At 44.9% G+C, this 22,960-nt stretch overlaps 1 protein-coding gene across 1 annotated transcript in view; it reads right to left on the bottom strand.

The window, feature by feature from the left end:
• Nucleotides 1-17,133: 17,133 nt before the first annotated feature.
• ZFR (zinc finger RNA binding protein) overlaps nt 17,134-22,960 on the bottom strand; it is a 306,684-nt gene continuing 300,857 nt past the window's right edge. The window contains 1 exon segment of the mRNA XM_030193005.1: nt 17,134-18,650. Within this exon segment, the coding sequence (XP_030048865.1) occupies nt 18,471-18,650 (180 nt within the window). The 3' untranslated portion in view covers nt 17,134-18,470.

Genomic DNA, 22,960 nt, shown 5'->3' on the forward strand with positions numbered 1-22,960 from the left:
CGCGACGCCGCGTCGCCTGCCTCTCTCTCTCTCTCTCTCTCTCACCAGGTGCCTGCCAACCAGCTCCTGCTCAACTCCAAGGCAGCTTACCCCGCCCACCTCGCTCTCATTGGCGCGCGCCCACTGGCGCTTACATTCCATATAACTTTATTGGCATAACAATTTTACATGATGTACTTCCAAAGTAGTAGTAATTCAAGAAATACATAATTTACCAAAGTAGCAATAAGAACCACGAACAAAAAAAAAAGTGCGGGAGTAAAGAGAAAGGATATCGGCATATCGACAAACACATATTTCTCCTCCCCCCTTTCCCTACCCAACGAAGCACTAAACATTCTATTTGTTGAAGGCCCTTGCCCGGGGAAAGCACTAAAACACAATATCGTTTCTGTCCATCAAACACAACTTTTTTTTTGTGGGGTGGGGGGGAGCGGTTTTGTTTTACTTTGCTTTTTGTTGTTGTTTATCTCCGGGCGTGGCGTCCTTTCAACCAACGATGGATCTTCTTCAGCTCGTTCTCCTGATTGGTTGAGCAGAAGTTCCTGATTACTTTTTAAGGCATGTGGTGAGAGGTACGTACGATGGATACTTCCTGTACTACAGACGCGTGCTTGCTTGGGTGGTTCTTCTCGGTTTCAGACAGTCTGCTGCAGTATAAAGGACTGTAGTGCCATGCGATTTCCATCTTTTTCCAAAATTGAAGGAATACCTTCAGAGGCATCTGTTCAACTTGACTTAATAGGTGGAAAGGACTATGTGCAACTAGCTGAGGAGACAAGATGTGCATTTTTTTTCCCCACAATAGCTTTTATTAACTTGTCCATTGTTGGCAGAAATGTGTGGTGAATGGTGACTTTTGTAGTAAATACATGTAATAAGAGAGAAAAGTTTAAAGCATTATTTTTTTTATTCATTAAACAAAAGTTATGGAGGTGGAGGCATGATTTTTAATTTAACCATCATAGATAACCCATATACAACATGCACATCAAATCAGAACGAGGTTTCTGTACTCACCTTGATTAGATTTAATGCTGAATTTCCACCAGGGGAAACATACGCAGTTTTTAAGCACAAAGAGGCCCAAGGTCTCAGAAGAATTGAACAGACATATGGCCAGGGTCTCTTGATGGCTTAAGAGATCTATAAGCACTAGGCAGGCATAACTTCTATGCTTACTTGCAGTTTAGGCACATCTATTTGACCTTCATAGGAGCCATCAGTGTAAGATAAAGACCAGCGGGGTCCATCTAGCCTGCCAAAGAAGTTGCAGCCAGACAGCAAATTTTGGGTGAGCCTAGGGGCATTCTGCTCTGCTCCTTAAAATCACAATATAAATACCTGAGCTGGTGGGAGTTCCCAAAGGCCAGGTATATATATTATAGGTAGGTAGTATTAAAAGATGGACCCCCCTTCAACCTAGATTAAATGATTCATATCTAATAATACCCCAAGCGGGGAAAGAGGAACCTGGGTTTTCAAAAGGGACCTCAAATATTGAAACAGAGACAACCAAAACCTCCGGACCCTTGAACACTCCCACAAAGAATGAAAAAAAGAGCCCACCTCTCTCCCACACAAAGGCTCCTCTATGCCTCCTATTCTAAAAACCTGTGCTTTAGTCATATAAGCTCTATGAAGAACTCAGAATTGGCACTCCTGAATATCTGCGTTTGTTGTCAGTGAGGGAATTTGAGCCGATAACTTATCCAAGTCTATAACCAAATTAGGTAACCCAAAATCTTGAGCCACAATTATAGCCTTATCTTTCCTAGGTCCCATCCTAGTAAGTATCTTATATAAACCAGAGATCAAAAGTCTTTCTCCCGAAACTTGCTCTAAGAAATGTCTCAGTAGATGCCCATGTCGCGCTCCCAATGCCTCCCCTTGTAGCGTGAGAATGTAATGTTTCAACTGATTATATGCAAAGACATTATTAAAGTCAAAGCCAACCCCCAAGGCCCCTAGGTTCAACATTGTACCTTTAGATGATAAAACACGTTCCAATCTTTTTATTCCCATAGCTGCCCATGTCCGAAATACCGGACTCTCCGATCCTGGAGAAAACTTTAAGTTGCCCTGAAGAGGTAGCAGATCAGAAGTTTCAGACTCCACACCCCAACGTCTAGTCATATCCCTCCAAAGCTCACTCAGCGGCCTCAACAATATACTACCTCTAAAATGAACTGGGACTTCCCGTCTCAAAGCCTGCAATAAATAAAGAGGGTGACAAGGGCTAAAATAATCCCATTCTGTCTAGGAGTAAAATCTTGTCTTTCCAAAAACCAATCACCCAAATGCCACCACAAACAAGCCTGATTATATCTACATAGGTTAGGGAAACCCATCCTTCCCTCCCCCCCACGATCCCATCAGCAGCTGAATATTTGCTGCCCCCCCCCCAATAAATTTCCGCAAGTGCTTATATAGCATATGCCAGTCCTTTTTATATACTCACAAGGGGAGCATCTGCAAAACATATAACCACCTTGGGAACTCAATCATCCAAAATAAATGAATTCTACCATGTAAGGATAGGGGCAAGGATTTCCACCTATCCAGATGCAATAGGGTACCCTCCAACAGACTGCAGACATTAGCCTGATATAACAAGGCAGGCTTCGTAGTCAGCTTTGCTCCTAGATATAACAAGGACTGCCGTGCCCACCGAAAAGGGACCCCCCCCCCCATCCCGCTGCAAATGTTCCACCGAGGTCAAACCCAACATCTTAGAAAAATTTAACTTAAACCCAGCAAAATCCCCATATTCCTGGAACAACTCCAGCAACGCCTGCAGAGAACCCCGGGGGTTGGTGATATGTACCAGCAAGTCATTTGCTTAGGCTGAAAGCATAAAAGTGGAATTCCCAATTGGGACTCCCACTATCTCCAGGTGAGAATCAATCTCTCGCAAAAGGGGATCTAACACTAATACAAACAATAAAAGGGACAGTGGGCATCCCTGTCTCTTACCTCGGTGTATAGTAAATACCTCAGATCTCTCCCCATTAATCCAAAGAAAAGCCCGAGGATCCGAGTACAAGGCCCTCACTGCATCCCCAAAGAAGGCTTCTATGCCCACCTTCTTCATAACTGCAAATAGAAAGGGCCAAACCACATGATCAAAGGCCTTCTCCGCATCAAAACTAATTAACAATGAGGGCCTCCAAAGTCTATCACCTCTAGTGAAGCCAAAATCGCTCGTAGATGCCTAGTTGTGGACCTCCCCTTTATGAATCCCACCTGTGGTGCTGAGATTAGATCCAGGAGTACCTGCAAGAGCCGATTGGCCAATATCTTAGAGTATAGCTTTACATCACAATTTAACAAAGAGATTGGCCTATATGACCCCGGATCCGCTAGATCTTTACCCGGTTTTAAAAGCACAATCATTTGAGCCATCTTAAAAGTCTCTGGCATTGTGTGCGTTTGCGCCATCGTGTTAAAGAATCTTAAAATGGGGTTTTTCACCTGTTCATAAAACATCTTATAAAATTCCACAGTATATCCATCTGGGCCTGGTGTCTTATGAAGCTTACTCTGCTGCATTGCCAATAGCAATCTCCTTCCACTATAGGAGCGTTTAGCAGCTCCTCCTGCAAGGAATTTAACTTCGGCATTGCTACATTGTCCAAGTAAAGATCACTATCATCTATCACATACCTTGGTTCCTGATAGAGAGCCTCATAAAACTTTCGGAAATGAGTCAAAATATCTCTGTTCAACCTATACCACCCACCTCCCGGATTCCGCAATTGCACAATATGTGACGCTCCCCTATTACCTCTCGCCAAGTGTGCCATTAATCTACCAGCCTTGTTTCCAAGCTGAAACAATTGGAATTTATAATACAATTGGGACTTGATCGCCCTTTGATGAAGCAATTCATTCAATTCTCCCTGGGAGGTCAAGAGGGCCCTTCTAGAGTTCTCTGTCAAATCCAAGCCATATTGTTATCTCTTGTTTCCTAATGATTTTTTCCAAATGAAGGATTTCCCCATCCTTCACCCTCCGTTTCCGGGCCCTATAGGAAATTATCTCTCCTCTTAATACTGCCTTTGCAGTCTCCCAATATAGACCATACTGATGAGTGTGTTCACTATTATTGTGCTCAAAATCTTCCCACTTCTTTCTCAAGAAATCAGCAAATATTGGATCACTATATAACTCAAATGGGAATCTCCACCCCTACGAGGGCTAGTAACTCCATCCACCAGAATCCCTATAAGAACGTGGTCCGACACTTCACAGGGCCCTATCTCTGCCAAAGAAATCTTAGAAAAAAAGGGGACTAGACACCAAAAAGTAGTCTATGCGTGACTGTGACATATGTGCATGAGATAAATGTGTATAATCTCTCTGGGTGGGGTGTAGGAACCTCCAAACATTGTCTGTTTGAATCAAGATGATTTGGTTAGACAGCGATCTCTGAAAGCCTTCAGAGCATTCCAGACCGCTCGTAGTTCCAGGAGGTTGATCTGAAGACCTGTTTCCTGGAAGGACCAGGCTCCCTGCTTGTGAAGCCCATCTACATGAGCTCCCCACCCCAGGAGGGATGCATCCATTGTCAGCACTTTTTGCGGCTGACGAATTTGAAATGGTTGTCCCATGGTCAAATTGGATCGGATCATCCACCACTGAAGAGAATTCTGAGAGTCGGTGGACAGTTGGATTACATCCTCTAGATCCCCTGCAGCTTGATACCACTGGGAAGCTAGGGTCCATTGAGCTGATCTCATATGTAGACACACCATGGGTGTTACCTGAACTGTGGAGGCCATGTGCCCCAAAAGTCTCAACATCTGTCGAGCTGTAACGTGCTGAGATGCTTGAAGTTTGGACCCCAGGTACAGGAGGTTGTCTGCTAGTGTCTTGGGCAGATAAACCCGCGCTTTGTGCCCAGTAGTGCTCCAGTGAACTCCAATTTTTAAACAAGAGTGAGATGGGACTTGGAGTAATTTATTATGAACCCTAGTAGCTCTAGCACTTGAATAGTCATCCGCATGGACTCCCGAGCACCGTCCTCAGAGGTGTTCTTTACCAGCCAATTGTCACGATAAGGAAACACATGCACTCCCAGTCTGCATAGCAACGCTGCGACTACTGCTAGGCACTTTGTAAACACTCTGGGCACAGACGCCAGACCAAAGGGCAGTACACGGTAAAGTGCTGTGTTACCAGCCAAAATCGAAGATACTTCCTGTGAGCTGGAAGTATCGAGATGTGTGTGTAAGCATCCTTTAAGTCCAGAGAGCATAGTCAATCGTTCTCTTGAATAATGGGAAGAAAGGTGCGCAGGGGAACCATCCTGAACTTTTCTTGGAGTAGGAATTTGTTCAGGGCCCGTAGGCTAGGATGGGACACATCCCCCCTGTTTTCTTTTGCACAAGGAAGTACCTGGAATAGAGTCCCAGCCCTTCTTCCCCTGGTGGACTGGGTTCAGCCGCATGGGCCTTTAGAAGGGTGGAGAGTTCCTCTGCAAGTACCTGGTTGTGCTGGGAGCTGTATGAATGAGCTCCCGGTGGACAATTTGGAGGTTTGGATTCCAGATTGAGGGTGTATCCTAACCGGACTATTTGAAGAACCCACCGGTGGGAGGTTAAGGGAGGCCACCTTTGGTGAAAAAACATTAACCTCCCTCCAACCGGCAAGTCGTCCGGTACAGACACTTTTATTGCAGCTATGCTTTGCTGGAGCCAGTCAAAAGCCCGTCCCTTGCTTTTGCTGGGAGCAGCAGGGGCCTTAGGTGCACGCTGTTGACAAGAATGAGCGCGCTGGGGCTGAGCCTGAACAGGCTGTCGGGATGCCGGAGTGCATAGGCACCCCGTATAAGAGGCTTGGGGAGGCTAAGCCTCTCCCGCCCGCCACTGCCCCGCCCCCCGCCGTACCTTTAAATATTATAGTTTTGCTGGAGTCGCGGGCAGCCGGCATTGAAGACATGGGCAGGCTTACGCCGGTTCCAGCAGCCTTCCCTTCCCTCGTTGCAAGTCGGATGATGGCTCCGCCCTCTTCTGACGTATTTCCTGTTTCTACGAGGGCGGAGCCATCATCCGACTTGCAACGAGGGAAGGGAAGGCTGCTGGAACCGGCGTAAGCCTGCCCATGTCTTCAATACCGGCTGCCCGCGACTCCAGCAAAACTATAATATTTAAAGGTACGGGGGGGGGGGCAGGAAGGAAACAGGGCAGACGGGAGAGGAGAGGAGGGTTGCTGCACATGGTGGAAGAAGGGGAGAGGAGAGGGCAGGGGAGAGGAGAGGAGAGTTGCTGGATGGAGGGAAGGGGAGAGGAGGGTTGCTGGACATGGTGGAAGAAGGGGAGAGGAGGGTTGCTGGATGGAGGGAAGGGGAGAGGAGGGTTGCTGGTGGACATGGTGGAAGAAGGGGAGAGGAGGGTTGCTGGACATGGTGGAAGAAGGGGAGAGGAGGGTTGCTGGATGGAGGGAAGGGGAGAGGAGGGTTGCTGGTGGACATGGTGGAAGAAGGGGAGAGGAAGGTTGCTGGATGGAGGGAAGGGGAGAGGAGGGTTGCTGGACATGGTGGAAGAAGGGGAGAGGAGGGTTGCTGGATGGAGGGAAGGGGAGAGGAGGGTTGCTGGACATGGTGGAAGAAGGGGAGAGGAGAGGGCAGGGGAGAGGAGGGTTGCTGGATGGAGGGAAGGGGGGGAGGAGGGTTGCTGGACATGGTGGAAGAAGGGGAGAGGAGGGTTGCTGGATGGAGGGAAGGGAGAGGAGGGTTGCTGGACATGGTGGAAGAAGGGGAGAGGAGGGTTGCTGGATGGAGGGAAGGGGAGAGGAGGGTTGCTGGACATGGTGGAAGAAGGGGAGAGGAGAGGGCAGGGGAGAGGAGGGTTGCTGGATGGAGGGAAGGGGAGAGGAGGGTTGCTGGACATGGTGGAAGAAGGGGAGAGGAGAGGGCAGGGGAGAGGAGAGTTGCTGGATATGGGTGGATAGAGGGGAGGGTAGGGGGGGAGAGGAGGGTTGCTGGACATGGAGGGGGAGGGAGGAGTGAGGAAGGAGATGAGATAACAGAAAAGGAAGAGAGTAGAAAAACTGCACATGGATGAAGAAAATAGGCAAAAGCTGGATCCACTGGACAGTCAAGTTTGCGGAGGACCCAGCTTTTACTTACGGATGTAGGACAAGAAATGAAGAAGAAAGGCGGAAAGTAAACAAATAAATGGAAAGGAAGCCCTGGAAACGGAGTTAAGAGGACAGATAGCAGCAGAATCGGATACTGGGCCAGCACAATCAGAAAAACAAAGTCACCAGACAACAAAGGTAGAAAAGATCATTTTATTTTCATTATAGTGTTTGGAATATGTCCACTTTGAGAATTAGGTGTTCAACATTAAAAGTTTATTTACTTATTTATGACATTTTATCCCACATTAAACATGAATTAGGATGTTTTGTGGCTCTACATGAGAATTGTGATATTATGATCCCTTGTTTCAATATTGTTGACGGTCTACATTTTCAGTATGGGTGGTATATTGGTGTATTAGGTTCTGCCCAGTGTAATATTTATGGTACAGTAAGGTTCAGAGTGTGTTTTTGCACAAAGTTGTGCATAGTGTTTTGCAGTTGAGCGATTGTGGTTAGTATATGCTTTGAGCAACCACTTTATTCTTTGACATATGATACATACATAGCTAATATCTAAATTTAATAAAAGGTATTAATTGTGACATTTATTTTTTTTTTTTCTGTGTGTGATCAGACAATTATGGATTTAAGCTCCACCCCTGGCCCCGCCCCTAACCCCACCCCCTTTAGCCTCCCCAAACAGTTGGGATGCCGGAGTGTACCTACGTCTAGCATAAGAATAGGGAGCAATCTGCGCCCCACCAAAATACCTCCTGGTTGAGGAAGTTGTAGCAGAAGGCGCCCGGCGGGAGAGAAATCATAGCATCATTGTGCTTCTTGATCTGATCAACCAGATCTTCCACTTTCTCTCTGGAAAAGTTATCCCTCTGGCAAGGTACATCCGCCATCCTCTGTTAGACCGAACGATCCAGGTCAGAGACACGCAGCCATGAGAGTCTGGGCATCGCTATACCTTGAGCAGTGATTCTGGATGCTACATCAAAAAGTATCGTAAGCGCCTCTGGTCAGGAATTTACGACAAGCCTTCTGCTACCTGACCACCTGGTAAAAAGGCTCAGCCTGCTGTGGAGGGAGGGCTTCAACCACGGTAGACAGCTGCCTCACCGAGTTCCGCAAGTGAATGCTTATGAAGAGCTGGTAAGACTGCATACAGGCAGCGAGCATAGCGGCCTGATTTGAATTCTTCCCAAAAGAGTCCAAGGTCCTAGCTTCTCTGCTTGGGGGCGCCGAGGCATAGTCCCTAGTATCTTGGCTCTTTTGAGGGCAGAGTCCACCACCATGGAATTGTGGGGTAACCGAGACCTCATCAACCCAGGTTCACCGTGGATCCGATACTGGGAATAAGCCTTCTTCGGGATCACGGGAGCAGATAGAGGGAATGACCAGTTTCGTATAAGGACTTCCTTGAGTACCTTATGCAAAGGAGCCAACACAGAGGACAGGGACCTCACCACAGGTGAAGGGCCAGATGCCGCTGCAGCAGATGGCATGGAATGCGCAAGCACCCCAGACGCCAAAAGCAGACTGGCGCAGCAGTCCTTCCAGAAGTTCTGGAAGCAGGGCACAGATGCGCTCATCGAGAGCCGCCATTGGAGAAGACTGCGGGGCCGGTGGAGCAACCAGTGGCAGAATCTGCTGAGGTTCAGGAGCAGGTACCGGGCTGCCGAGAGGCCGACGCATCGGCACCTCCTGTATGGAGGGGGAGCGGTCCTCCTGGCGCCGACATTTCTCGGGTGCCGAATCCTTCGATGTCCTGGAGCTCCCGGCACCGTGTCAAAGGAGATCGGTAATGGTGCTTCTTTGCCTTCACTCGATGCCAGTCACCGAAGCTCCACAGTACCAAGGATGATGTGAAATCCTTATGTCTCCTCAGGGTCGGGTCCAATGATGGTCGGTCCCGGGGGGCCTGCACAGCAGGAGGCCTTGAGACAGGTGGAGACCCACTCGACACCTCACTGCTCACAGCATGACTTGGCCTCTCAGTAGCCATTACCTCTGCTCCCAACGTTGATGCTTCCCTCGATGTTGATGCTGCCAATCTCGGTACTGATGCCGATGTCAAAGGACCAGACTGAGCCCCCCCAAAATTTCTCGCGTTGGGCTTCTCGAGCTACTTGGGTCTAGCTTCTTCATACGAAGACACAGAGCACAAGTAGCTGGGCTGTGGTCAGGCCCAAGGCACTGGATACACCAAGAATGGGTATTGGTACCTGAGATGGTCCGGTTGCACCGAGTACAGTGTTTGAAGCCGCTGGGTATCTTTGATGATATGGAAGGAAAAACGGTCCCGGCGAAATCAAACGAGTCAATTGTGCCAATAAAAAAAAGGCACAAAAAAAGAGGCGAAAACCCGACTGCGCAGCCTAAAAACCGGCCGTGTTGAAAAAGAAAGAAAACTGGGGAAAAAAAAACTAAAGAATTACTAAACGGAATCCTTTTTTTTGTTGTTGTTTAAACAACTAAATAAAAAAGTGGAAAAAAGACGTGAAAAAAATTGCTTACAGAAGACTCTTCTTTCCCGGGCCAAAACGAGGAGCACAGGAGGAACCTGCCGCACCTCACCATGGAGAAAAAGAAATGGAGGTACGTGCTCACGTGCCAGAAGGCTCTAGTAAAGTTTTTATTTTTTTGCTATGGCAAAATGCTGGTTCCCCGGCAGACGCAGGCATCAACCCACTTTTGATTATATTACAGCCTGCTTGTCCTTGGAGAAAATCAAATTTGATTATATTTAATTTACATATGATCAGTATGCAAATTTAGTTTAACTGAACACAACAGGTGCATCATCTTATAATTGCTGGTTAACTGTAGGAAACTGGGTTGAGCATTTGAGATCATCTCAATGGCTAGAATCAATTTTATAATTAATTTCAAATTGTTTCCAATGGGTGTGTGTGTGTGTGTTTGTTTATATATAAAATATGTATATGTATAATGTGTAAATTTAAAAGTCAGTTTACGTAACAACCTCATAATAGAAAATATAAGAAAAACAGTAGCAGTAGTCAATAACCTAAATCCTCAGTCAGTTTATGTGGCATAAACAAGTTTTAAAAAATGAACATCAAAGCAAAACAAAGTATAAGCCCCAAAATGTCATTCTTTTTATTTTTGAAGAATGCTGCTTTTATATTGTAGATGGGGGAAGAACAGCCACTTTGAGAGTTGTTGAAAACATGGCTTTTGAAAATATAGGTTATGCACTGATGGTATTCTTTTTGGTTACGTTACTGCCCACAGATCTTCAAGTCTTACACAAACATCTGCAACCTCGTTTGAGTACCAAACTAGATGGAGATGTTAGGGCAACAGTCTGGTAACTCTATTCCCTTCTTCCTACTGCAACCCACTGATCATTTCTGGAGCCAGCTATCAGTGGCCTGCTTCAGTGGCTGATGCTGCTGATAGCATAGGTGAAGGTTGGAGGACTGTTTGGGGGGGGGGGGGGGGAGGCCAGAGGAGATGTCTGCTCAAGGGGGGGGGGGGGGGGTTGCCAGGCAGGAGGAGGAGGAAGGAGGGAATAGAGTTACTGGGCTGCACAGGGTGGGAGTAGAAAGATGTTGCACCTGCCAGTGTCAGAGAGGGAAAGATGGAATAGAAAGATGCCTAACCACAGGGATGGGGAGAGATGTTGAAGGAATGCTGGACCCAGGGAGGGAGGGAGGGAGGGAAAAATATGCTGGGGTGCGAGGTAGGGTGAAATGAGAAATGAGGGGAAGAGTAGACAGGGACAAAGTGTTGGACTGCAGGGAGGAGAAAGGAGAGATCCTGGCCTTGGGATAGGGGATGCAGGAGAATGGTAAAAGGGGTAGAAGCCGGGAGAGAAAGGGACATAGAGGGGTATGGAGACAAAGAGGGCAGGCGTTGAACATGGGGAAGGGATAAGGATACAAAGGAAATGATGGTAGTCATGGACAGAGAAGTGTCAAATAGACTGGAAACCCTGGAAAGAACAGGATATGAAGGGTGTGTGTGTGTGTGTGTGTGTGTGTGTGTGGGGGGGGGGGGGGTTAGAGGAGCAGAGCAGATGGGACTCAGGAGGGGGAGTAGAACAAAGCTGATACTGAATGGGACTTGGTGACTGAATGGGAGAATGTTGGGGAGGGGAGCAGAGCATGGAATTATGGATGAAAGATATGAAGAGAGACTTTCAAAGGGATAGTGACGACCTGGCAATTTGTAGGGGTGTGTGGGTGTGGGGAGGATGTTGACAGGTTAAGAATATGAATGTGTGACATTGGGGGGAGGGGGAGAGAGAGAGGAAAAATGTGGGGGAAAGTGAGGCATAATGTGAATAACCTGGGAAGAAGATGAAAGATGGGGATTCAGGGGAGAGGTATAAGATGAAGGGGATGGGTCTCTGAAGGAGTAAGGGTGGAAATGGGGTTAAAATGATGGCAATAGAAGATGGGGTAGAGGCAGAGGAAAGGAGGAGAGAAAGGAATGGAGCTGGACTTATGAGGGGAAGATAGGCAGTGGTGGAGGGTAGGAGAGGGCAGAGAGGGTGAATACAGAGTATGGAAATGGAGGTCTAGGGAGTGTGTGTGAAAGATGAAGGGAGGGGATTGGGGAAGGAGGCAGAGGGAGCATTGGGAGTACTGGAAAGGGGATGAGGGCGATAGGAAAAGCTGGTAGGTAGATGAGGTGAAAAGGAGATGAGGAGAATTAGGGTAAAATCAAATGGGCAAATATAAACTTTGCACTCCCCATTCTCTTCAAACTCATCTGTGATCCTTAGAATGTCACTTACCCCTCCAATGCCCCAGGTACAGTATATATTTTTATATGGTTTCACAGTTCTATTATTAGGTTGCAATCTACTATTTTCAAGTTTACCTAATTTATTGTATTTATGTTTATTGTTGGTTATGTTACTATTATGCTGTTGACAAAACTAAGTTTAACTGTACCAGCTGTATACCACCTTGGATGAATCTCTTTTTAAAGGTGGTTAATAAATCCCAACAGAGAAAAGTGGGGGGAAATAAACCAAAAAGAGATGAAGAGATGGAAAAGAGAAGAAGAGAGAAGAACTAGAAAGGAAAACAGTTTGGGAGAAAACTGACCCGAAGAAATGGAAAAGAGTTTGGGAGAAAACTAACCCAAGGAAAGTGGAAAAGAGACTGGGACCAGCCCAATCAGAAAAATAAAATGCCCAGACAACAAAAGTACAAATAAAAAATATTTATTTTTTGTGTGTCCACTTTGTGAAAATGTACGTTTTCTATTTTGTAGAGTACAGAAGAAAAAACATTTTCTGTTTCTCTTTTACCAATATTGCCCTGTTTATAGGGTCTTTCTTGGGAATAGGAGAGGTATCCATTTCAGTTTTCGTATGCATGTCTTTGTAGTGTATTAGGTGAGATCTATCCATGTTCTGCATTTGCAACTGAGGTGAACGATTCTGCTAACTCATAATGTCTGTGTAGGAATCTAACAGTCCAGTGTGTTCTAGTTTCCCAGTAGTAGATGCACTGGTGCATAACTCAATATAGGTTTTGAATTAGGGCTGTTCATGTAACTCATTTTAACATGTTAAGATTTGTAACTTGCACTAATAATTTTAACGTGATGAATTGCGTCATGCTGCACTCTCCTACCGCTGCCCCCTCCCTCCCTGGTGCTCCTGCAGCTTGGTCTCTCCTACCCACCGCCGTACACTGCCAGCCTTTTTTCTCCTGCCACCTCGCTCTCTCGCATCTCATCCGACCCACCACCCTCCAAACTTGCCTTGTACACACGACGGCATTAAGCACATGCTGCTCCACTCCTCTCTGTAATCGAAGCCCTCCCTCTCTAGCATCCCCCACCTTCTCTGATGAAACTTCCTGTTTCCTGCTTGCTGCAGAAGTTGGTAGAGAGGTAGGGCTCAAGTTACAAAGCAGAATGTGGTTAATGCTGCCATGTGTACAAAGTAAGATTGGAGGGCCAAGTGCGGCAGGGGTAGGATGAAATACTACAGAGCAAGGTGGCAGCAGAGAAAAGGCTGCCGGTGGGCAGGTGTGCAACAGACAGAATAAGCTGCAGGAGCATCGAGGAGGGAGGGGGTCAGCAGTAGGCAGAAAAATATATGGAGGAAGAGCCTGAGTCATGGGGTGGTAAGAAAGAAAAGGCTGTTGGTGTGTGTGTGTGTGTGTTTGGGGGGGGGGGGGGGGGGGGGGGGGGAGTTAGGAGAGAATGAAGGCAGCTGGAGAGAAAAAGCTGTAGAAGTTCCCGGGGGGAGGGGAAGAGATTGTGCCAGTAGAGGGGAGAGGAAGGGAAAGAATGAGAAGAGATGGTGGTCATAGAGAGGAAGGGAAAGCGAGAAGAGAGGAGATGATGCCCATAGAGAGGAAGGGAGAGACAAGAGGAAATGGTACCCATAGAGGAAGGGAAAGAGACGAGAGGAGATGATGCCCATAGAGAGGAAGGGAGAGAGAGAAGAGAGGTGATGGTGCCCATAGAGAAGAAGGGGAGAGACGAGAGGAGATGGTGCCCACAGGGTGGGAGAGACCGGAGAAGATGGTGCCCTCAGTGGGGGAAGACAGAGGAGATGGTGCCCATAGATGGAGGGGAAGGGATAGATATAAGAAAAATGGCAGAAAGTTGAATGTGAAAGATGTTATAGGGGAAGAAGTGAAGAAGAAAAGATAGAAAAGAAATTGTGAGGAGAGAGGCCCTGAAAATAGAGTTCAGAGCACAGACAGAACAGAACCAGAGACAGGGAATAAGATGATTAGAAAAATAAAATCACCAAAGGTAAGAGAAATGATTTTATTTTCAGTTTAGTAACTACAATATGTCAGTTTTGAGGTTTTACATCTGCAGTCTATATTTTGCACTATACAGGTGAAAATGTGAGGGGGGCACTTCATGCGACCGACCATGAGAGCCATGCGATTAAAAATTTTAATCAGTCGGCAGCCTTTGCAGTCTCTTTTTGTTAGGGTTACCATATGGCTAAAAAAAAAAAAGGACTGAGCCAGTCCAGGTTTTAGGTAAAACCTGAACTAGCTCATGGTAACCCAAGTCTTTGCAGGGTTTTGCGATATTGATCTCCACATCATGTAGAGCCACCATAAAAACAAAATCCTGTCTGATTTAATCAGTGTCTGGCAGTGGAAGGAGTATGTACTGCTCCTGAGGTGATAATCACAATTTGAATATTTTATGTTATGACATGTTGTAAGAGGGATAGCTCCTTTGTTGTGGAATATAGAGTTTGTGATAAAGAACTGAAAGTGCAGAATTTATATTGAGATTCTATTCAATCCTGTAAAGAATTCAGATGCCATGCCACATAGAAGAATTTACTGTGGTTTTACCTGGGAGCTGAAAATAGCCAGAGGAGGGTTTCTTTATGCATAGAAGGCCATGTTGTTTTATTTTGTTAATTTAAAAAAAGAGGATTGGGGGAGGGTGTTTGAAGTAGTAGGCATGATGTGTGGAAATTTCACTTTCACTTGCCTCCCTCTATACCTAGCATGTTTGCCTGTTGTTACCCCAAATATTTCTGTCTGGAGATGCCACTGGCAAACTCTAAGTTAACAGTCTAAATATTTCCCCCACTGCTTCCTGAAAAAGGGTTTCAACTTGGGGCAAAATCAAGCAGACACTTGTTTACACCATCCAATAACATCTCAAACTTCTCATGATACACACAACAAACTACCTAACATATTAATTCACTAAGGGACCCTTTTAGTAAAGTTTAGCACGTGTTAATGGACATTACTTTGTGCTAAAAAGTGCCACAAGGCCCATAGGAATAAAATCGGCTGAACGGTAATTAGCTTATGCTATGCTAAGCTTTAGTAAAAGGGTCCTTAAATGTATTTATAATGACATTTGTATCCTGCATTATTCCAGAGTTCAGGTTCAATGTGGGTTACAATCCAGACAATTTAGCACAACATATTATAGTTGTAAATCTTCTGATAAAGGAAAAATGTCGAGTAAATCATTCTATATACAATCATATGAAACTTTACAGAAATTAGTTTATGAATTATTTTACAAGGTTGCATTGTGTAAATGATATAGAAAACTGATAGAACCATAAATTCTTTTTTTCTCTTGTGAACTGTATGAAAAACCTGGCTGTGGTGTAACTGACACAACATATATAATCCAGTAATGTTTGAGCATTTCTAGCATGTAGCTCTTCAAAAATTAATTCCAATCATTTCACCAGCTTTCTAGTTATTAATATAAAAAGGCATACTTGTTCATGTGATAACTTTGTGCTTCTGGGAAAATTATTTTTAAAGCATCCTCTTATAACATCAGTAAGCACAGAAATATCGAACAGGGATGAGGTTATCACTTAAATGTATTATATTATTGTGGGAACCACATTATGTTTTTTTTTTTTTTGAGACAAGGTAGCAGTTTTTATGAAATTACCCGTATCATTTATTGTAAATAATTATATTTGTATATAAGCATAATTATTAGTCAGGGCCAGTGCAAATGATATTAGGCACCCTGGCTTAACCTTCTATCTTTTGCCCTCTCCCCCCCCCCCCCCTCCATTACAACCTACCTACCCCTCTGGCAAACAATTATACCTTTTTTTTTAGGTGACACTGAACCTGGGAATCTCATGGACCATCCAAGAGAGACTGACCTCATACCACAGTGGAAACTGATGCACTCAAGCTTCCTTCCTCCTGCTGACCACAGGGACAGGACTAAGCTACCATGATGTTTGCTTGCTGTTGCTGCTGCCCTTTTGCTGCCACAAACTGTTGGCATAGTGCTACATTTTCTTGAGTGCGCTATGTTTTATTGTGTCTGTGGGTTCATGATCTGTGTATGCGCATCCAGGTCAGGTCGAACAATGTTCTACAGACACAAAAGAGAGTGCCTCCTTCATGAACTTATAAAACTCTCTGTTAATAATAAATGTATGTTCCCCTCTATTTCCCATATCCACGATGAATTGTAAGCCACATTGAGCCCGCAAAAAAGTTGGGATAATGTGGGATACAAATGCAATAAAATAAATAAATATAGTCAAACACAAACATAAGACAAACAAGAGATTCTATGATAAATGTTTTTATTAAAGAGAGTGGTTAAGATTTAAAAGCAGCCTCAAAAAGATGAATTTTAGACTAGATTTGAATATAGTCAGAGAGGGAGCATGATATACTGAGTCAGAATATCTGTTTCAGGTATAGAGTGCAGTTAGGTGGAACAGCATAGGAGCTGATGTAGGAAAAGCTTGCAGATAAAAGCAACTTGTCAGATGAAAGACATACATGAGGAAGGGTATAGGGAGAGAAAAAATAGGTAATGAGGAGCTGTAGAATGAATGTTTTTGAGAATAAAAGACTGAACTTATGCTCTAAAACTCAGCCAGTGAAGGGTCCTTTTACACAGTAAAAAGTGGGCTGCGGTAATGTGGGTATGTGTTTTTGGTGTGCACTGGGCCTTTTTTTTTTTTTTTTACATTGGCTGGGAAAAAAAGGCACTTTTCAATGGGGCAGTAAATGGCCATGCACTAAAACTAAATGTAGCGTGTGGCTACTTAACGCCTGAGCCCTTACTGCTACCCACTGACCTAGCGGTAAGGGCTCATATGCTACTTGCACGTTAATCATGCAGTGCACGCCAATGTGGCTATGCTGCCAATTACCACCGGTAATGCCCCTGCGGTAGAAAATAGAAAAGTATTTCCTACCCATGGAAACCGCATGCACCAACTTCGAAACTACTGCAGGGTGCCCATGCTACCCCTGCAGTAGTGCCGATTTGGCATGTGCTTACTTGCATGTTAGCGCTACCACTGCTTAGTAAAAGGACCCCTAAGTCACATCTATAGATGAGAAACATATAGGTGGCTTTATAAGTGGTATTCTGGACTAAAAGAAACCTAACATCCCCAATATAGCCAAGCACTCAGTGTTAATCATTAGGCCATCACTGAAGCCAGAGTTTGGTAATTCTGACCACCACCTCTACTGCTAGCTAAAATGTAAAAATGAATGAATAAAATGTTGAGTTATAGCATACAGTGAACTGAGACACACATCGTGCACTTACACTTTTATTTCAGTATACCACTGTAGTGATGTGACAAAGTACACCGGTGTACCAGAGCATACATCAACATGATGATGTAACCCTAATTACACAGTAACAGTACATTCACCTTTGGGGGGGGGGGGGGGGGGGGAGAATAAGTATACAGAGCCAATCAAATGTTTTGTTTTTGTTTTTTTAAATTTAAGCTATTGGTAGATTTTTGCATTGCCATCAACAATAAACTTTGCTTCTCTTTTATTTTTCAGGCTGCTGAGAATCACAGAACAATTTGATACTGAACTAGAACCTTAAGTCAACATACAGGCAAGAGAAAGTACATAACTACCATATCAAGCCACATTAAAACTGCATTTAACAACTGCATACGTGGCCAAATAGAACAATGCCCTTTTTAACCTGCAAATTAGCAGGAGGAAAACATTTCAGAAAATTACTTTTTGGCCTTGCTATGGCCAAGAGCTAAAGTAGGCATTATACTCAAAACTGATAAATTTTTTAAAAAGCCCTTCTATTAAAACAAAAGTGTCATGCAATTTCTTGATCAATTAAGCAGCTGCTTTAAAACAGTTGCAAGGTAAACATTGTTACACACGCATGTGTATGGTTTTATCTTGCAAGTACATATGAGCAAACTATTAGATCAACAAAATGTTACCTTAATTACATCTTTATACTGCACTAAAGAGACAAAATGCCACAAGATCTGCATAAACATTTAATTCTCATCACTCAAATGGTAAACTGTGTGTTCTAATCCTTCACAGAAAAAAAAAAAAAAAAACAGAAAAAAAAAAAATATCCAGCAGTATCACATTATAAAGGAAAAAAAAAACATCTGCTGTGAAATATTAAGAATGAGTGGAGGCCCAAATTGCCTCTAACACAAAGAGAACAAACAACTAGTGTTAAGGGCCATAAAAACAGATCTCTAAAATAAAAATTTCTAATACATGTTGCACCACTGAAGCACAACCTTTGTATTAAATATAGCAGGGATGTCAGACACCACCACACTAGATAATAAAAGCAACACAGAAATAGGGTGCGTGGGTAGGTGGATGCAGGATGTAAGGAATTGCCACAGTTAACCACATCTAAAACAGAATATGTGGCAAGAAAGAACTTAGTTTTCCACATACACCAATTTTAAACTGTAGTCCCTTACATTCATAAAATATCTTATATATATTTTAATAATCAAATTCAAGAGAAAACAATTTTATTGTCTGAAAATATAGTGGAGTCTGACCAGATAACTTATGAATGAAAATTTAACTACACATGGGGTTTTAACTTCATTCTAATACTGGGGACTTTTTGCCTTCCTAGAAGTTATCATAGTCTTTTTTATCCTTTTTCCCCTCTGCTTCAAATCCATCAACTCCATCACTATCCCGACGCCTTTTCCGGTTGTTGTAGATGTTGAAACGCTGGTTCATCTGAGGCAGTGGATCCATCCCTAGAACTTTGTGGATCTGACGGAATGCAATGAGTCTCAGTGCAAACTGTGTAGAGAGAGGAACCAAATTAACACATATTTCACACCCAGTTTCCAAATGACAGCACAGTAAACTCAGAAGCAAATAAGAGACAGTTGTATAGAGAATTGAGCACACTAGCAGTACTTCCCAATGTGTAGCTGGGCCTCATAACACTAAGAAAACTTCCCCAAATACCAAGATCCCATCAGGGGAAAGAGAAGGTGAAATGTATTCATACTTGTTCATTTCCTTTCCTTGGGACCTACTAAACCAGTCCAGACCAAAGGGTTGTGTCCCCCTACCAGCAGATGGAGGTAGAAATCTGAAGTCTTCCAGTGACATCAGTGGTAGAGGGGCTGTTGTAACCTGGAACTCCCCCCCCCCCCCCCCCCAGTATGCCAATGCCAAAACAACACAATCTGGATACCAGATCTCACTATTTGAGATCCCTTGGGGAACCACTGCAGAACAGACTGATAAACCCCAAACACTAAGAAACTATTTACACTATAAGGCACTAAGAGAAAGCAGGCAGTCAGGAGATAATTTCCCTATGGCAAAGTCTTCAGGGTGAGCCCTGGACTGGTCTAGGAGGACCCAAGGAAAGGTATTTAACATCTGTTTATGCCACCTTCCTTTTTATCTTGCTAGAACAATGGGATTTCCAAATCAGTACCTTATTGAGAGGGGGATGACAAGGCACCCTGAATCACAGCTCTGCCAAAAGCAGCACTGCCTCTGGCTATAACATTAATTTTGCAGTATTTCATAAAAGATTGTTATGATGACTAAGTCGCCACTCTGCAGATGTCTGCAGGTGACACCTCCCAGGCATCTGCCCAGAAGATCACCTATGCTCAAATGGAGCCCCACTGGAGCAGGTTTCCCGTGAAGGATATAGGCTGCTTCAATTGCCGCCTTAGACCAAAGAGCAATGCAGGACTTGGGACATAGCATCCCCTTTATGCAAGTCCTGAAACAACAAAAGCAATCAGACTTCCAGAAGGAAATCTGTGGCCTGTAAGTACCGCAGGAACACCCTATGGACGTTCAACTTCTGGAGCTTTCAGCTAGAATCCAAATTTCCACTTTCCAGAAAAGCAGGGAGAGTCACCACCTAATTGACATGAAAAGGAGATGATATCTACTGAAAAAGGTGTGAGCAAAAAAATCCAAATAAATAAAGAAGGATAGGATCATAGGAAGAGCCGACTAATCCATAAACAAGGATCCTGACAGGAAAGAACCTGCAATTCCTAGAATTATCTGGCCAAGCAAATAGTGACCAGGAGCAACAGTTTTAGGGAAAGGACTCTCAAGGATACCTGTTTCAAGGGTTCAAAAGGAGATCCTACCAGGGTATTGAGGCCCCACCATGGCAAAATGGCCCAGAGAGGACACCCCTTGAATTCTGCCCTAATGCAAAGGGCTGCCACCTGTACCTTCAGGGTGTTTAGAGCAAAACTCTGCTTGAAGCCACCCTGCAGAAAGGCAAGTTGTATGGACAACTCTGACCACCTCAGGGGAAGCTCATGCTAAACATTCCAATGCTCAAAAACTCAGCAGACCTGGACATATGCCAGGGACATGGACTGCCTGCGGGCATTAAGCAGCTTGGCAGTGACCAAGGCCAAGTAACCTTTACTCTTCAGGCAACACCTCTCAAAGGCCATGCTATAAGATTCTTCATGACTTCAGTCCCTGCCTTAAAACATCCCCGACCCTGTGGAAGTCCCACCAGCAGGAGGACCAGAGTTACGTACTAGGGTCAATGGGGCTAGTTCTGTGCCAAAATGATCATGAGAAACAGATGTTTGTCTGTTCTGTGGTGGTTCCAGTTGATGAGGGGTCAATGAGGAAACATGCAGAAAGGCTCCATTTATGGCCAGGGTTGCACTTGAGCATTGAAACTGGCCAAGTTGACCTCCTTTCTGTACGAAAGGGAACACTTCAACATTCTGATGTGATGCCATCAGATCAGAAAATGACACGGAAGCGGGTAAATGTGGTAAAACCATGGGACCGCTAAAACTTTCCAGCTTTTTATAATGGTTCCCCACCCCATGGAAGCAGTAATAACCCCTGCACCCGCAGTAAATCGAATACCTACCCTTTTACCATCCTTACGGAAGTCCGCCATAGTCCTCCCTGAGCATAGTCCCTCCATGCCCACCACACATGACGTCACAATTCCCATTCACACAACACATAGGAAGAGGACTCGCTTACTCATCAAGGACTAGACCATGAGGCGGAGCTAGCGTGCTGTGTGTGTGAGCACAGTCCAGGAGCTGGAGGAACATTATTTGTGAAGAAGACCACGGTAAGATCCCGGTCCCAAGAATCTCTTCTTCACCCTTCCCATCCATAGTAGTGCAGGTTGGGAGTCCTTGGTACTAAGTGCAGTAGCTCTGCCACTCCTATGATCACAAGGGGTTACAGGAAACAGGGCTTCCAGCCTGCTGAAGCTTCACGTTTTAACGCGGGAGCCACATTTTTCTTAAAATTTTCTTTAAAGTGTCTGGTTTCATTTAGGAGAAATTGCTCTGTTTCTCTAAGTTAGAAAATGTATTTCCTATTTGCTAATTAAGGAGCTGTGTGAATTTTCAAGTTGTAGAATGGGGTGATATTGGATAAAAATGAGGAAAGCACTATTTTTTCAGCTTTGACATTGATATAGATGGTGGAGCCTGTTTCCTTGAATGTATACAGCTGCTCATGATGATGCTTGGATGGAGATTCTTCTGCACTAGTTGATATGGGGAGAATTAGCATTATATGGTGAATCCCAGCTCCGTATGCTCTCTGGTTCAGATTTGGTTGGATTCCACCAGAAGTACTGCTGCATTTAAAAGCATTACTCCTTCTCTAAAAAATAATTTGTTTCCCCTACTAACATCTGAAACTGTGTTCATTTAAAATGAGATTTAAAGACGTTCTAGCTGATACTTACTGCCACCAATGAAATTAGATCTAAATATTCAATGCCAGGTCGTATCTGGGCAGTGGCATTTCATATCTGGGTCAGCAGCAATGCTTGCCAAGAAGATTTGGTCATGCATTTGCTGTTCTGCCCCCATATTCATGGAGGCAAGGTGCATTGTGAAGTATATTTTGTATGAATATTATTTGTATTTAATTGCATTGTCTGAATAACAGATAACACTGTGTACTGGCCAGGGAATCTTCTTTCCCCCCTTATAATTTGCAGCAGTATCCTGTGATCGACTCCTTGTAAGTTTTCCCTTTTGGCTGTTAGCTCTGAGCTAGGGCCAGCCCTCTCTCTCTCTGCCCCTGTGTTCGAGAGCCCAGTCTTGCAAGCATGCTTTTGTGATCAGCAGCTACTCTAGGGGCTGATCACAGTTTCATTATTGCTTGCTACCAATATTACATATTAAGGCTTAAGGGTGGTTAAACAATTAGGTATAAATGATGTTGTTTCTGACTGCTTTGGGGTCCCTCCTACTGATCTCTATATCTGTTGCATATGGAATATATGGATGTCTGTTGTTACGTTCCTCACCTGGTTCCAGGCCTGCACGGCCGATTCGCTGGCGAGGTGCGGTCCAGCAGAGATAGCCGGCTATTTTGGATGTGGTTCCCCAGGATGGGTCTGTTTCTGTTTCCTATGTCTGGCAGCCGTCATCTTGGTTAGATCAAGGACAGCAGCCATCTTGGCTAGCTCAGGAGGGGGAAGCCATCTTGTATGAGAACAGAAAGTAAGCCCATATTTGGGCGTTGTGCTACTCTGCTGATGGGGGCAGCCATCTTGGATCAGCTGCACATACTTGAGACTAATTCCTTCCCTACTTACAGCACTGCCTCCAGCCCTTCGTTGCTTTGGCTTCTGCTGCATAGAGGTCGTGGTCCACATCCGTGTTCCTTGTCGGTTATCCTGTTTCCAGTTTTTTCGGTGTTCCAGACCTTGGCTTGTTTCCTGACCACGCGTTGTGTTGCTGCCTGCCTCTGACCCTGGACTGTGTTTTGACTATTCTCAGCTCTACTATTTTCCTGGCTCTTGGACTGTGTCTGTCGGCTACCTGTCTGGTCGGTGGTCCTGCAACCCCGCTGGTTCTGGAAGTCCTGCCGGCCGCTTGAACCCAGGGGCTCAACTCTTCGAGAATAGTGGCTAAGTGCAGGTGAAGCTAGGGGTTGTCTGGTTGCCTGACCGAGTGCGGTGCACTCCATCTTCGCCGTGCTCAGTCGGGGCAGAAGGGCTCACATCCCCAGTCATAACAGTAAGCCGAAGCCATGAGCTCGCCAGACAAGACCGAGCTTTCCAACCTGGCTCAGGGTCTACACTAGCAGCAGGCTCAGCTAACCCGCTTGTCCAG

Source organism: Microcaecilia unicolor, chromosome 2, assembly GCF_901765095.1.
Source record: "Microcaecilia unicolor chromosome 2, aMicUni1.1, whole genome shotgun sequence".
In the NCBI taxonomy this organism is placed as follows: domain Eukaryota; kingdom Metazoa; phylum Chordata; class Amphibia; order Gymnophiona; family Siphonopidae; genus Microcaecilia; species Microcaecilia unicolor.